This window comes from Pezoporus occidentalis, unplaced genomic scaffold (assembly GCF_034315485.1).
Source record: "Pezoporus occidentalis ecotype Australia unplaced genomic scaffold, CSIRO_AGI_Poc_V1 ctg63, whole genome shotgun sequence".
NCBI classification, from domain to species: domain Eukaryota; kingdom Metazoa; phylum Chordata; class Aves; order Psittaciformes; family Psittacidae; genus Pezoporus; species Pezoporus occidentalis.
This window is the reverse complement of record NW_026915977.1, coordinates 7,981,584-7,994,780: the sequence shown is the minus strand read 5'-3', so window position 1 is coordinate 7,994,780 and position 13,197 is coordinate 7,981,584. Positions and strand designations below refer to the sequence as shown.

The 13,197-nt window shown below is 45.8% G+C and overlaps 1 protein-coding gene across 5 annotated transcripts in view; it reads left to right on the top strand.

The window, feature by feature from the left end:
• ARHGEF9 (Cdc42 guanine nucleotide exchange factor 9) overlaps positions 1-13,197 on the top strand; it is a 190,149-nt gene that overhangs the window by 27,929 nt on the left and 149,023 nt on the right. For all 5 annotated transcript variants that reach the window (XR_009968798.1, XM_062640082.1, XM_062640080.1 and 2 more), the window contains exons 3-4: positions 4,525-4,672; positions 7,252-7,361. Coding sequence is in view for 4 of the 5 variants with exons in the window: in XM_062640082.1 (XP_062496066.1) it covers positions 4,525-4,672; positions 7,252-7,361 (258 nt within the window). In the remaining variant the exon portion in view is untranslated. The remainder of the gene's footprint in view (positions 1-4,524; positions 4,673-7,251; positions 7,362-13,197) is intronic.

The window sequence follows — 13,197 nt, the reverse complement described above, 5'->3', positions numbered from 1 at the left end:
ACCAAAAATAAACATGGAAGAGGAATAACTTCAGCCTGAGCGTGACAGTAGCAGTAAACTCCAGCCTCTTATTGTTTTAGGGCTAAATCCAGCTCTTTGCTGGCACTTGTTCCCTAGGACAATGGCTGGCCCTGCTGCTTTAGAGGACTTGCACACTCATTTTAGCAGATCAGCAAATCTGTTTAGCTGTATTCTTCTGCAATTGATGCCTGGTTCTTTCTTTCCTAATCTTGCCTTCTTAAATGTTAATGTCTTTGGGCAGGAGCTGATTGATGTTATAGGCAAGTAAAAGCTGAATAGGATTTGATCTTAATGCTGTAAAGGAAATAATATTGCAGCAGCATTTAAGAACAGTTGTAGGAAGGTAGAAAACCACTTGTCAAACTGTCCCCCACCAAGTTGCTTTCAGACCCCATCCCAAATTCTCCCTTGTTTTGGGAACTTGTGAAACAGTGCAGTTAAAATGTTCTGAAGAATTGACAGAAAAGAAAGGTCAAAATAGATTGTCAATAGGAAATGAATTACTGATTTCACCATTCAGTGCTGCAACTCTGGAGTGCAAGTGCCTTCATTATTTTGAGATAGATGTGAGGAATGAACTGAGAGGTAACAGGGAGGTTTTGCTACATTTGTGACTGTTGCAAGCCATGAAAGTTTCCAGAACAAGTGTCGTCACTGAAGTGAATTATCCTTATCCCACCTCTAAAACCACCACAGCATCCCAACAGGGAGAATGCTGCTGCAGAGAGTAAGGCATGGTCCCAGAGGTTGTATTTGACCACTTCCAGTAGCTTGTGGTGATGCTTGGGTGGAAGGAAGTTTTGATACCACACAGGCTACTTCGTGGTTCTGGCTTTTCCATCGGGGTTTCAAACCGCACGATGTGTCCTTGGATAGGGTTTGTGGGGATTTGATACCTCCTTTGGGAATGATGTGAGGAAAGGCTGCAAAATAAGCATCTGAGTTCATATTTCAGGCATCAGTTTCGAGCTTGTAGGACCCAGAACCCGGGTGCAGGGTTACTGCTGGCAGAGATCCTCCTTGCACAGGGGCACGTGCAGGGGCTGGGCACCGCAGGGCGTTTTGGTTGTGTCAGTCTTGCTGTGAAGGAGCAGAGAGTTTTGACTGCAGTCTTTCTATGCAGTCTTTCTATGCCCTCTGCTGGCTTATTTGTGAAATAAGAGTTTATTTTATAAATAATAGAAGTTATTTTATAACTCTGTCCCAGCTGAAACCAGGACAGTTTTTCTATAAGGTTTTGAATTTTATCTCTGGAAGATTTACAGGCTGCAGCTTGCTTCTGGCTATTGTGGCTGCACACAGACACCAGTTGGGTTTGTGCTGTCATTTCCTGGAGGAATTACCATTGCCAGAAGTGTGAAAATGAGATTTCTCCAGGCTTGTCAACCTGTGAAAGGGGTCCGTCCCATAGGATAAGGTGCCAGGCCCACCGGGATGCTCAGTGTTCCCAGCCAGTGTGGTTGCAGAGCCCTATGAGAGGCTGTCTGATTAATGTCACTTCTCCGCACCACTGCAGATGGTTGCAGATGTCTCTCCTGAGCAGCCATCGAGTTTGTTCCTCCGAGTCCCACACCAGAGCCAACCTGTGTGGGTGCCATAAAGGCTGTAACTCCTTGTTGTGGAGTGTGGTGATGCTGTGAGCAGCCCATGCTGCGGGTACAGGTCTGGTGCTCCCACCCCATTACTGGGATTTGGGATTCTGTACAATAGCTGCACGCTGCGTTGCTCTGTGTGGGAAAAGGAGACTCTCCCTTTGTGGTGGGTCCGACTGGAAGCACAGGATTACTCATTTGCCTGAGCGTGCACATGCCAGAGGATGTGTTTGCAGATTTGCCATCTGATAGCTGGGGCAGAGATCAGATCCTCCCACAGGTTGGGAGTTTTACCGCTGCAGCTGCAAGTGCCTTTGTGCAGGAGGAAGATACAGCAACATTCTTTTCTGTGTTTGATCAGAAGTTGCACGTGATGTGCAACAAGTTCTCACAGTGACCTTTAACTTGAGATTGGTTTATTGTCTCTCTGCTACAGAACATTTTAGGTGCAGCTGCAGAAATGGGGCTGCGAGTTGATTTGTGTTTTCCCTTCCTGCTCTGTGGAATAACACTAACCAGGAAATGGGTATTGCTGAGAGCTGATCTTCTGAGCTCTCTTCATCTCCTGGTTATTAGCAGTAAACTGGGTTGGGTCTCAGCATGCTGCTGTTAGTTGTGCTTCCAAAAGTCTTCATAGGTCTTCCAAATTAAGAAATAGTACTTTACTTTCTAAATCCTACTGTTGTCAAAAAGCACTATACTCCTGTTTGTAGTGAGGTACGATTTAGTCACAGAAAGAAGATTCTGTGTATTTATGGCCTTTAATATGGTTATGTCTGACAATCATCTTATTTTTAGAGGAGACAAAGCTTCTACAGCCTGTCTCCAAGCTGTTCAGGTTTTTATATTTGTAATAACCATGAGGTGCTAGCAAAATCTTGAATTAAAGCCTATATTTACTGCTATCCTTAGTGGGGTAGGGTTTTTTTTGGGAAACATGTTTTTAGCATTGTCGTAGAAAGGCAGGTTGAGTTTGCAAAGCTGATAGGCTTTACGTGTGTGTGTGTGTGTGTGTATATATATAAAACCAGCCACAGAACACATGGATAATTCACATTTCCACGTGTTTTCCTCAAATACTTGTTGGGTCTTGCCTTCATCTAGTTCCCAGCCTTGAAGTTACAACAGGCCACCTCTTGCCATCCTTGGTGCCATTAGTGTAATGGTATGCTGCTGGCCTGCATGCTGAAGGGACTGTGTGTCCAGAACTTCGGGTGGAAAGTTTTGTTTGGCTTTTACCTGGTCAAAAGAAGCCTCACTGGGCACAGAGCTGGTGCTGGGAGCAGGGAATGGGAGATGAAGCTTTATTTCATCTAGACTTCCCCTGTGCTGTTTGGGGTAATTACAGCCTGTCTGCTTTGTCTTCCATCTGTACATAAAGGTAATGGCACATCAGCTGGGGCTGCTGGAGTCTGAGGATGGACCCACTGACCTGTAGGAGGCACCCAGCTATTACCAGGGCCATGGATGTATGACAACTCTAACTGAGGCTAGAAGCCTCCCAGTGAGGAGCACCTCCTGTTTTCTGCTCTTGACCTTTGTAAACTGATTTTTCTGCTGATTTCTTGACTCTAAGATTACACACAAGACTTCCACAGTGACACATGTCACAGAGAATACACTGAAAAGTAGGAGTTTGGGTTGTGATTCTTTTTTGTAAAGAAAATCCCATTTTGCAAAATATTGCTGTACAAGTTGTGTCTTTCAGGATCTTCCCCTCCTGAAATAGAATGATAAGAGTTGGAATCACCCAAAAGTGAGGGGAACTCCATTGTTGTTCTCCAGTTAGGTATAAATGCTAATTCCTGCTTTGGATTAATGTTACCAAACAGCAGCTGGGTACATCTCCCCAGTCGCACCAGGAGCCACCAGGGGGTGATGTAGGGTGGATAGGAAATACCTCGAGAGGAAAGCAGTTGTGCTTGTAGAGAGGCTTGATATTACAGATACTGGGTTGCAGGGGGCTCAGTGCATGTGTATTAGACCTTTGTTAGCAGGTAAGTGATGCAAGTCTTGGCTTTTGAAGGACATCTGTGGGTCTGGTATCTTCTTTTGCAGTTACGTGTTCCAGCAAAGTGATTCCACTCCATCTGCAGGTGAAGAGGCCTTTCTCTGTACCCTCCCAGTGACTCTAGCAGCACAGCAACAAGCAATGCTATTACATTTATTCACCTCCTGCCCTCTCCACAGACCATCTGTAGGCTTCTTTTTATGGATTTGTTAAAAAGACTTGTATGACCTCCGCTAATACCTGGAAGGGAGTGTTTTGTTAAGGGTTTTGGGAATGAGAAAAATCACATCCTGTTACTAATTTAATTCACTTGTACATGGATCTTATTACCAGGAAGGCTGTTTTGCAGGAATTGTTCTGGATGGGTATCCCAGCTTTATTCTAACAACTTGTAACTTATTTTTACAATAGTAGCATCAGATGCTATTATTACACTGCTGCATGAGCACACACATAAACAGGCTGTTTTGAACCTCACTACTGCAAACTTACTACTCTGTGACTGTGTCTTTCAAGTGCTGGAGATCTTTTTGAAGAGATTTCTTCCATTTTCCACTGTTTACTCGCAAGTATCTTGAGCATGGCTCTGCATGGAGACCAGTGGTGACTGATAGCTGTAACCTAGCGAAAGATTCGAAGGGTGGGTCTCCAGTTCAGGAGTGCCCATTGAAGCAGACTTCTGGTGTCCACCCTCACTGTGCTGTGTTCAAGGTATGAGCCTCATGCAGTGGGAGTCAGGGTATTCCATCACCAGAGCTTTCCTACAAAAACAAGTAGTGGGTGCAGGTTGCAATGAGGAGGTCTAAGGCGTGTTGCACTGTCTTGGAAATTGTATGTACTGTGATTGCTTTGTCTGAGGTTTGACACATATTGGTAATTCTCTGACCCTTTTCTTGCCAGCCTATATCTCATCCTTCTCAACCATCCCCACAAACACCACCCTTCAAAGTCCTCGTGGAGAGATGCCGCTCTGAGCCCCTGTCCCAGAGCACGCCGATGGGGCTGGACCAGCTAGGAGAACGCATGCAGCACTTACTCAAAAGACGTGGTGAGTAGCTTTGTGTGCTTTGCTCCCAAGTTTGTGTGTTTGGCCTCACCCAGAGCAAGCTGAAGGCAGTAGGGGTTGGGAAGTCGAAAATGCAGCTTGTATCTGTGCATGCTAACAATCCTGGAGCCAGGTGAGGGAGCTCTGATAGCCACATGCTGAGGAGTTTCTTACTAGCTAATAAGATGTGTTTGTATTCAGAGTTTGATGACATAAAGCTATTTTCTCTCTATGTCTCTTAACACAATTCCTATAATTTGGTTACGAGAAGACAAACAGGGACATCAGGTGTAAAAGTTGTGCTGCAACTTGTGTGAGTTTTCATTTGATAGTTTCTTCCTGGCCTTCTCCCGCTTTCCCAGCCTCTGTTGTGAGTACATGCCATTGGGAGGGGACAAGAGGTGATAGATACAGAGATCTCAACTAAAATCTGATGTTTGTTTGGAGACACAGCAAGAAGTGAGGGGTTTTTCTCCTTTGCTTGGGTACTCTTCCTGTTTAAGAAGGGATCTCATGAGCCAAAGACTACCATGAGCTATCCTCTGCACTTGTCCTGCTTAAACTGACACTAGAGAAAGCACTACTGAAGGTATTTGCTGGAAGGGTCTTGTGTTGGCAGGTGAATATGCTGATGGTTGAATAGATGACATCATTTTTTGAACCTCTAACTGAAGGGATTGATAATTAGAGTAAGGAAATTACTTCCTGAAGGGATACTGTGAACACCAAGAATTCAAGTGTGGGAGTGCTGCTGGAGTGTGCTGGCATTGCTCCGGAGCATGCTGGCAATCTGCACAAAGAATGGATGGTGGCAGCACATCAGGGATAAGAAGAGGGGGGAAAAGGCAAAGTGGCTACCTCTTCAGTTGATGGCTCCTGTGTCGGGGTGCAGGTGTTTCTAGCACACAGGTAGTAATGCAGGCATCTCTTGGTGTGAGCATCACTGTGTTTGTTCCTGAGTGCTACTACATGGGCACGTTGCCTCTGGAGTCTGGAAGCAGCCTCTTGCTATAATCGTCTCTCAAGCTGCAGTTTGATTTTCTGTGAGTGTAGAAAGTGAAATGCTGTTGCTAAAAATACCATCAGGCTGCCTGCATCAGCATCACAGTGAAGAAACGAGTCTCAGTGCAATCTCTCTCCCAGCAATCCTGAAAGAAAACCAGGATTTCTGCCACCCAGCCATGGCAGGGCTACAGCGGGGTACCAGCCCTGCTCCATGCTGTGCTGCTGTCCTGGGCAGAGCAGGTACCCACCTCTTTGATTTGGACGTAGGGAGCGTGTAGTGTGTGTGTGTGTGTGTGTGCTGCCCCTGGAAGGTAAAGGTGACCTGAACCTCAGGAGCAGGGGTGTGGATCCCCCTTTTCCCAAAGTCTGGCACCATTTACCTGTTGTTATCTGGTTTCAAACCCCTCAGGTCTGACCCAGTCTGAAACCTCTGCCTGGGTTAGAGGTGCAGCAGGGAAAAGAAAATGAGCATTATCCATCTTTCAGGGAAGAATTCCAGAATTTGGCTGTTTTCTGTAGATGCCTTTCTCCATGAAGGGGTTGACAAGCTTCCAGGGGATGGGACCACCCGCGTGCGTGTGTGTGTGCATGAATACACAAGCACATCTAAGTGTGCTTCCTGGACCACAGGTACCTGCTGAGGGCACAAGCAGGGCTCAGCTCTGTTTCCTTCCTCCCAGCGGCTGTCCTTCCAAGCTAGAGAACATGAGGAATCTGATGGAGAGGGGATTAAAATCTACCCTTGCTAACTGTGGTAGGGAAGAATCCTGGTCTCCCACAGAATGGCATCTTCACCCCAAAAGGGAGGGAAAGAATGTGGAGCTGAAAATTTGGGTTGGTTAGAAAAGTAGAACTCAGTTTTGAAAGGTGAGTTGCCAGCCCCCCTCCACTACTTGTCTCTCCTGCACGAGCTGGTTTGTACCTGGGTATGTACCATCTGTGAGGACAGGCTGAGGTTGGTGTCAGTGGTACAGCTTGCTTAAGGCTAGATCAGATTTGCATCTGTGAGGGGCTGGCCTGAAATGCTGGGGTGAGAAGTAACCCAGTTTCTTTGAAAAACAACTCTTAGGGACTTTTCCATTTTTATTTCCTGCATGAATTCCAGGAGCTGTGTCTTTCTCAAGGCATTGTATCACAGAGAACACAGTGTAGAGCTGAGGTTTCTGCAGGTCCAAACTGCGGAGGTGCTGTGCACAGTTATGTCCCAAGCAGCCATTGCGCTTTCAGTAGTGGTGCATGTGGATGAGGCTCTTGTGCTGCCTGGTGCTCATGGGAGAGCACCCTGACCTCCCACCCAGCTTGTGTGACCACCTCTGAACGTGGCTCTCAATTTGTGCTGTGGTTTTGTAGTATCCAAGCTGCACTTTTCTTCATGGATCCCAAGAGCACTGAATAAAGCACCTAAATACACTCCCTGCTCTCGTTTTCTAAAGAAGAAGTTGAATGAGTCTCTTGCAAACAATTTTGTTTCTTTCATTGAAAAGAGCAGCCTCCACCCCCAGCCTGAGCTGAAGCACAGCATTTCTCTTTTGTCATTCCCTTTTTTTTTCCCTTTCCTGTGGATTTTATCCTGGCAGCTGAGAATGAACAGGCTTCAAAGACCCTGAAGGTGCGCGGGAACTGCAGGAACGGGGGACGTCGATGGAACCTCTTCAAGCCGGGAGCTGAGAAGCTGCAGATCAGTAGGGTAAGGTGGTGGTTGGCATATGCCTCTGCCTGCTTCGGGGGGAGCATTGACGTGCTGCATGTTTAGCCTTGGCAACTAACAGTGTGCTTTACTAACAGCTTCCTCCATCTGTGGTCCCTTCAGCCACAGATAGGGATTTCTTTGTTACTGGAGTTATTTTGTAGCAATACAAGAAGAGGTGTGTTACCCTTTTCCCGCTGGATTCATTTCCTTTCAATGTATATTGGAGGTTCTATGATCTAAACAGAGGCATTGGGCCTCCCATTTCTTCATCTCGGTGTTCCTTGCAGGTGGAAAGAATTGTGACGTTTCAGATCACCTATAGATTTGCTTTGTGGTTTTGATAATTTTCCCTTTTTAACCACGTGTCCTTTGGATTTGGTGCTGCCAAATTGGTGTTAAATTCATGGCACTGATTTTTCCCGAAGTGTTTTGCAAATGTAGGCACAATCTACTGTGCTCTTTTTTTGTGAATGATGCTTCTAGCAGGGGAAGTAAAAGCTGTTACGGGCCTGGGGATGCCTGTGTCTATCTGGGGAAAGTCAGAAAAGAAGGCAAAAACAGTACCATTTGTCTGATAGGTTTCCATGCTTGGATGTGGGAATTGCTTTCCATCTATGCCATGCCATGTGTTTGAGGGCTGGAGACCTTGGCTGTTCCATGGTCGTGTTTTGTATTTGTATCATTTGAGAGTCTGGTTCCTCTGGTACACAACAGTAAGACTCTGGGTTGTCCAAAATCCATGGATTTGTGAGCTGGCAACTAACATGACTCAGAGAGAGTTTTCTAGTGCATAGGACAGAAGAGGTTTAGGCCTTGTTGTTCCTCCAGGGTAGGCAAACAAAGGATGATCTGGGAGCCAGGAATTTCCCTCATGGAATCAAGAGGAGGAAGTGACCTTCTGTGATTGCATCTCTGTGGCTCTTTCCCACCCCTTCCTTACCAGTTATTGCCCTTACTTACCAGTCCTGTATTGCATTCATTTTCCCTTTGATACCTGATGAACTGCCTGCCTAAGTGAGAGTTCCAGGGAGGACCTGTCCTCTGTGTCTGCCTTTCCATCATAAAGCAGTAAGTTGCCAGTAAGTGAGACAGACTTCTCTAGCCTGCTTGCATCGAGTGTTGGCTTCCAGGGAACACGTGCAGGGATGGACCACTGCTATTCCAATTGATTTTGACTCTCTGGAATGTCATCTTGCATCACTCCTGTTTTCTTTCTTGACTTTTTGTGCGCTGAGATATGAGCCGGAGGTTAGCTAGACAAGGAGTTCAGCCTTTCCTTTTCTCTCCTTTCTTAAGGTCCTATCTTGCTTCCCAGATATAAACTGCTTCTTTCTACTCAGGAAGGCTGTTCTGGTTATAGAGGAGCCATATGTTTTGCAGCCTTCAGCTGTCCTTCAGATTCTGCTTGGAAACCAAGGTGCTCTTCTATTTTGACACAGTATTGCTTCTGAGTGCATGAGAAACAAGAAGGTCTGTGTCCTGGTGGTGTCAGTCAAACCAGACCTGTTTCTGACTGCAAATGCAGCCTGACATTAGAGCAGCCTTACGAAGGCAATGGAAAATTGAAACATCAGCAAACCAAAAATACAGCTGAAGTTTGGGAAGAGTTAGTGCAGGAACTTTACTTCTCGAGTGGTGATGTATAGGAAGAATGTGGAAATGCAAAGGGAAATGAGCTTTTCCTGAGTGCAGACACTTGTGTGTGACATTCAGCTCTGACACGGGCATGTGAAAGACCCATCACTAGCACAGAGAGTTAGGTTTGGTGCTAATCAACATGCCTTCAGAGGCTTGTTCAGTGCTGCCAATTGCTCAGCCTGAGTTATGGTGAACAGGCAGGTGTGAAACCTGTGCTGGGGTTTATAAATCAGAGGTGCTGTGGTAAGTGCTGCAAGGAGCCCAGGATATATAGTTGGATGTGTAAATGTGCCTTACAATAGCAGTGCTGGAAAATTCATGTCATCTCTGCCCCAAGCTGAGTGAAGATCTACTGGTCTGTAAATCACCTCTGCCAGAAAGAAACTTCTTCTTTGGCAAGATTTATACATTTGAGGTAAGATTTGTGGGTTTGGGTACCTCTTGTTGGGTTCATTCATTGACAGCCGATGGCTGCTCAGGTGGTAGAGCTGGCACAGGGAGGAGTGATTTAGAATTCCAGGCTTTTGCAGAAACTGTGCCTGATTTCCATCTTGAATTGAAATGAGAGAGGTGGAGAGAGCAAGAGGAGACTGACAAAGCATGGGGCTTGTCTTAGCAGCATTGGTGCCATCATGGCCCTTGGAGAGATGTGAGTGGTTGTGCAAAAAGAGCATTGGTGTCACTACAAGTCACACAGAATGTGGAGCTGTTGAGGAGCAGCTTGTAGGATATTCTGTGGTCTGGATGGCACAAGCAGAGGGTGACAATCCCACCCTGGCCTGGCTTCATCCTCACCCAAATCACTGGCCTCTGCTGCTGTTTATGAAAGGTCTTGGTCCTTCCAGTTAGCTTCCAGTTAGAGCAATGAAGTACCCTGTTTTACAGTTAGCTGTCCAGTCTGAGTTGTCTCTTTCCGTAGACAAATACTGTGGGGTTGTACTCCAGAAGGACATTCAGCCCATCCTAAAATCTTCACCATGCTCTCCATGTGTGGAGGTGTGTGTGTTGGTTCTCTTTATCTTACCTGTGACAAGAGATGTGATTTTTAGCCTTTAACTTAGCAAAGGTGACTGCATACATTCCTGTTTTCTGCTCCTTTCTCCCCTTCCTGTCCTTTGTGCTCTTGTTCAAGGAACTGAAGCCCAAATCTATATGCTGGAGGAAGCCACTGTCTGATTAGTTAGAATGTAAGCTTTGCATGTAAGCCAGCTTCTCTGACATCCCCTCAGCTAAGAATAGGCAGGCCTGCTGTGCAGAGGTGTTGAATATTCACCAAACACCACCAACCCAGCCTGTCCTCTGTAGTCATCACCTATTTCCAGAGGCTGGTGGGGGACTGCCATTGCAGAGAGGGTCGATGTGCGAGTCACAGCTCCCCAAAGCTGATTCCCCACTGCCCTGTTTATGAGGAATAGGAAATTCAAATAACATGCAGCCTCCAAGAGAACAGAGTGAAGGGAAAGTTGATTTGGGTTCTCTCTTGCTCACACAGTGCTGCAATGAATAGGGAATGCTACTTGCTATTCAGTACCAGCTCTGCTGCTTTCTATTTTTATCTGGTGGCATAATGCTGAGTGAGCATTCTGTTTAGTGGGGATGGGTTTTTTCCCTCTATTTGAAATGTCCTGCACCATGATGCTTCTCTTGCCTTGCTCCTTGGGGGAGGAAGGGGGTGTGGTGGGCACTGTGGACCGCTGCATTCTGCTGCGTGAGCTGTATGTAATTGCAGTCATCTTACAGTCCTTTTGGCCATGTAAGAGGCTGATGGAAAAGCACCCGTGGCTTTCCTGCTGCTCATTAGGTTAAATATCACTGTGCTGGTTACGAGAGCTTTATTATGCATATATGGAGGCCTGCCAGGAAAATGCAGCCCCTTGGAATCTCTCTTCCCTTGTTTTAAACATTCACTACTTCTTCTTGCAGAGTGTGTCTGATCTGCATGGTTTTGGGGAAGGGGTGCTCTGAAGTCTTTATGTAGCTTTTATATTGCTTTCCTCCATGGAGCCACGGTGAGGTGTTTGTAAATGTTTGTTCCAAGTTCTTAAAACCTCTGTGCAGTATCGTTAAAACTATCTAAAGGTTGGCTTGCTCATTCAAGGGGGAAATGGCAATCCAGTCCAGGCTGAAAACTCCTGATGCCCCTGTCTCAAAGCCTCGTAACTCTAATGCTGTTGTATGGTCCCACCTCCCTGTGTGAAATGTGCTCAACCAGGACCTCTGTGTTCTTGGGGCTTGCAGCAGTGGGCAGCCTTTCAGACACCTGAGGCCTGATATGTCTAATCCAATTAATTTATGAACTGATCAGAGAACAGAGAACATTGAATGAATGTGTTTAAGTCTCCAGTGAACTCTAGGTCATTCCTAAATCCATTTGCATCCATTTTGCATGACTGGACTGTGCTTTGAACTTCCTCTCCAGTGACTGTGATGAATATTAGTACAAAACACACTTTAGGATTGCTAGTACCAGAAGTGAGCAGTACTTAGGCACTTACCATGCTCTGCTTATTTTGTCTTTCTTGGAGATAACATTTGACTGTCGTGGTTTTGCACAGAGTAGCGCTGAGGGGACATAAGTCTTGAACCAGCAGTGCCGTAGCATGGTCACTACACCTGGGTAAATCCTTACGGGAGGGAGAAGCTTGAAATGACAAAATGGTGAACTTTACATGGTGTGTTTCTGTTCTGGGTAGCACGAGAGAGATTTGAAGTTCCAGACTTAGAAGAAGCTTTCAGCTGTTTAGAGGCTACATATAAACCTAAATGAAGAAGAATCTCAGTTTCCAGTTTGTGATGGTCTTTATAGTGCAGTTGGACTTTGGGGTGTCTCCTGTGCAAGTGCAGGTTGCTGCATCCCACATAGTGTTAAATGTGTGTGTAATGGTGACTGTGTGTAATCACCTCTTTATAGTTCAAATTAAGCTCTCTATTCTCATCTTAAATATCAGCTTGGAACAGATCTTTTTCCCTGCTGCTCACTAGTTCCACCTTGATTGCTCTGCTTCAACTCATTACTCAGCTCTGTCTCTGTGTTTCACTCTGGGATATGGTTTATACAAAAGAAGCTTTAGTGTAAACTCAATTTGTGTTGCATTGCTAAAACCTTAATGGCATTTTGCTTGGCAGCAGTATATACTTTGTGGTTTGCCCTTGCCCAATGCACTATGCTCTCAATAAACTAAAGTCTGTGGTAGGTGTAGCATGAAAAATCTCTGAGTAAATATTGGAACAAATGCTTTTGTAGAGCTTCCAAAGCTCTGGCTGCATTTGTGGTTCAGGGGCACTGCAGTGTCACCAGGGTTTAGCTGAACAGGAGCTAAATTGGGAGGGAAAGATGAAGGCACAGGTTGTAGATTCAAAATCTCTTCTGTAGCTGCTGAGGTGGGATTCTGAGATGCATCTTCCATACAACAGTGATGCTGACGCCTGCTGAAATACAACAGCACAACATTGTGAGCTAAGCTCCAAAGATGTGTTGTTTCAGTTCAGGGTAAGAAAGATGTTTCTAGGCTCTCCTCCTGTCTCTGGCAGCTCAGTGGTTTGTGCAGATGGGGAATGCCTTCTTAGAGGTGAGGAAGGAGAGCTGTTCCCCACCACAGCCTCTGTCCCATCTCTTCACTGTAACCAGGGTTTGTAAGGGATTGAGCTGCTCATGGTTCTTGTGTTACTCATCGTGTGACTTCACTGAAGCCAATGAGGATGTAAGTGAAATGCCTCAAGTCCTTTTACTATTGCGTGCAGGCGGGAGTAAGGGTGATGGATGAGGGAGGAAGATAGTGAAGGGAGAGATGTCTCAAGTATTAAATGAACTATAATCCTGCCCAAATGTGAAGTTCTTGGTTAGGCAGCACCATCGTGGGAGGCAAAGCTTTGTCTGGGAGTCAAGTAAGAACCTGAAGCACCGGAATTTTCAAAGCAAGGATGTGCTGAACCAGAAATGGTCAGTTCTTCTGCCTGCACAGATCAGGAAAGCATTTTCCAGTACTAGAGCTGTTACAGCAGTGGATTTTGTCTGTCTTTTGCCAGTAGTTGGGGACTGGACAAGAAGAACCATCCAGCCAAGGTAGGATCTTTTTGTACATGATTTATTTCCCTACATTCTTCATTAGGGCTGTCTCTCTTCTACAATATCTCACTTTCATCTTTTAATACTGGACAAATATCGGATGCTCCTCAGGAGAGATCTGTGATTACA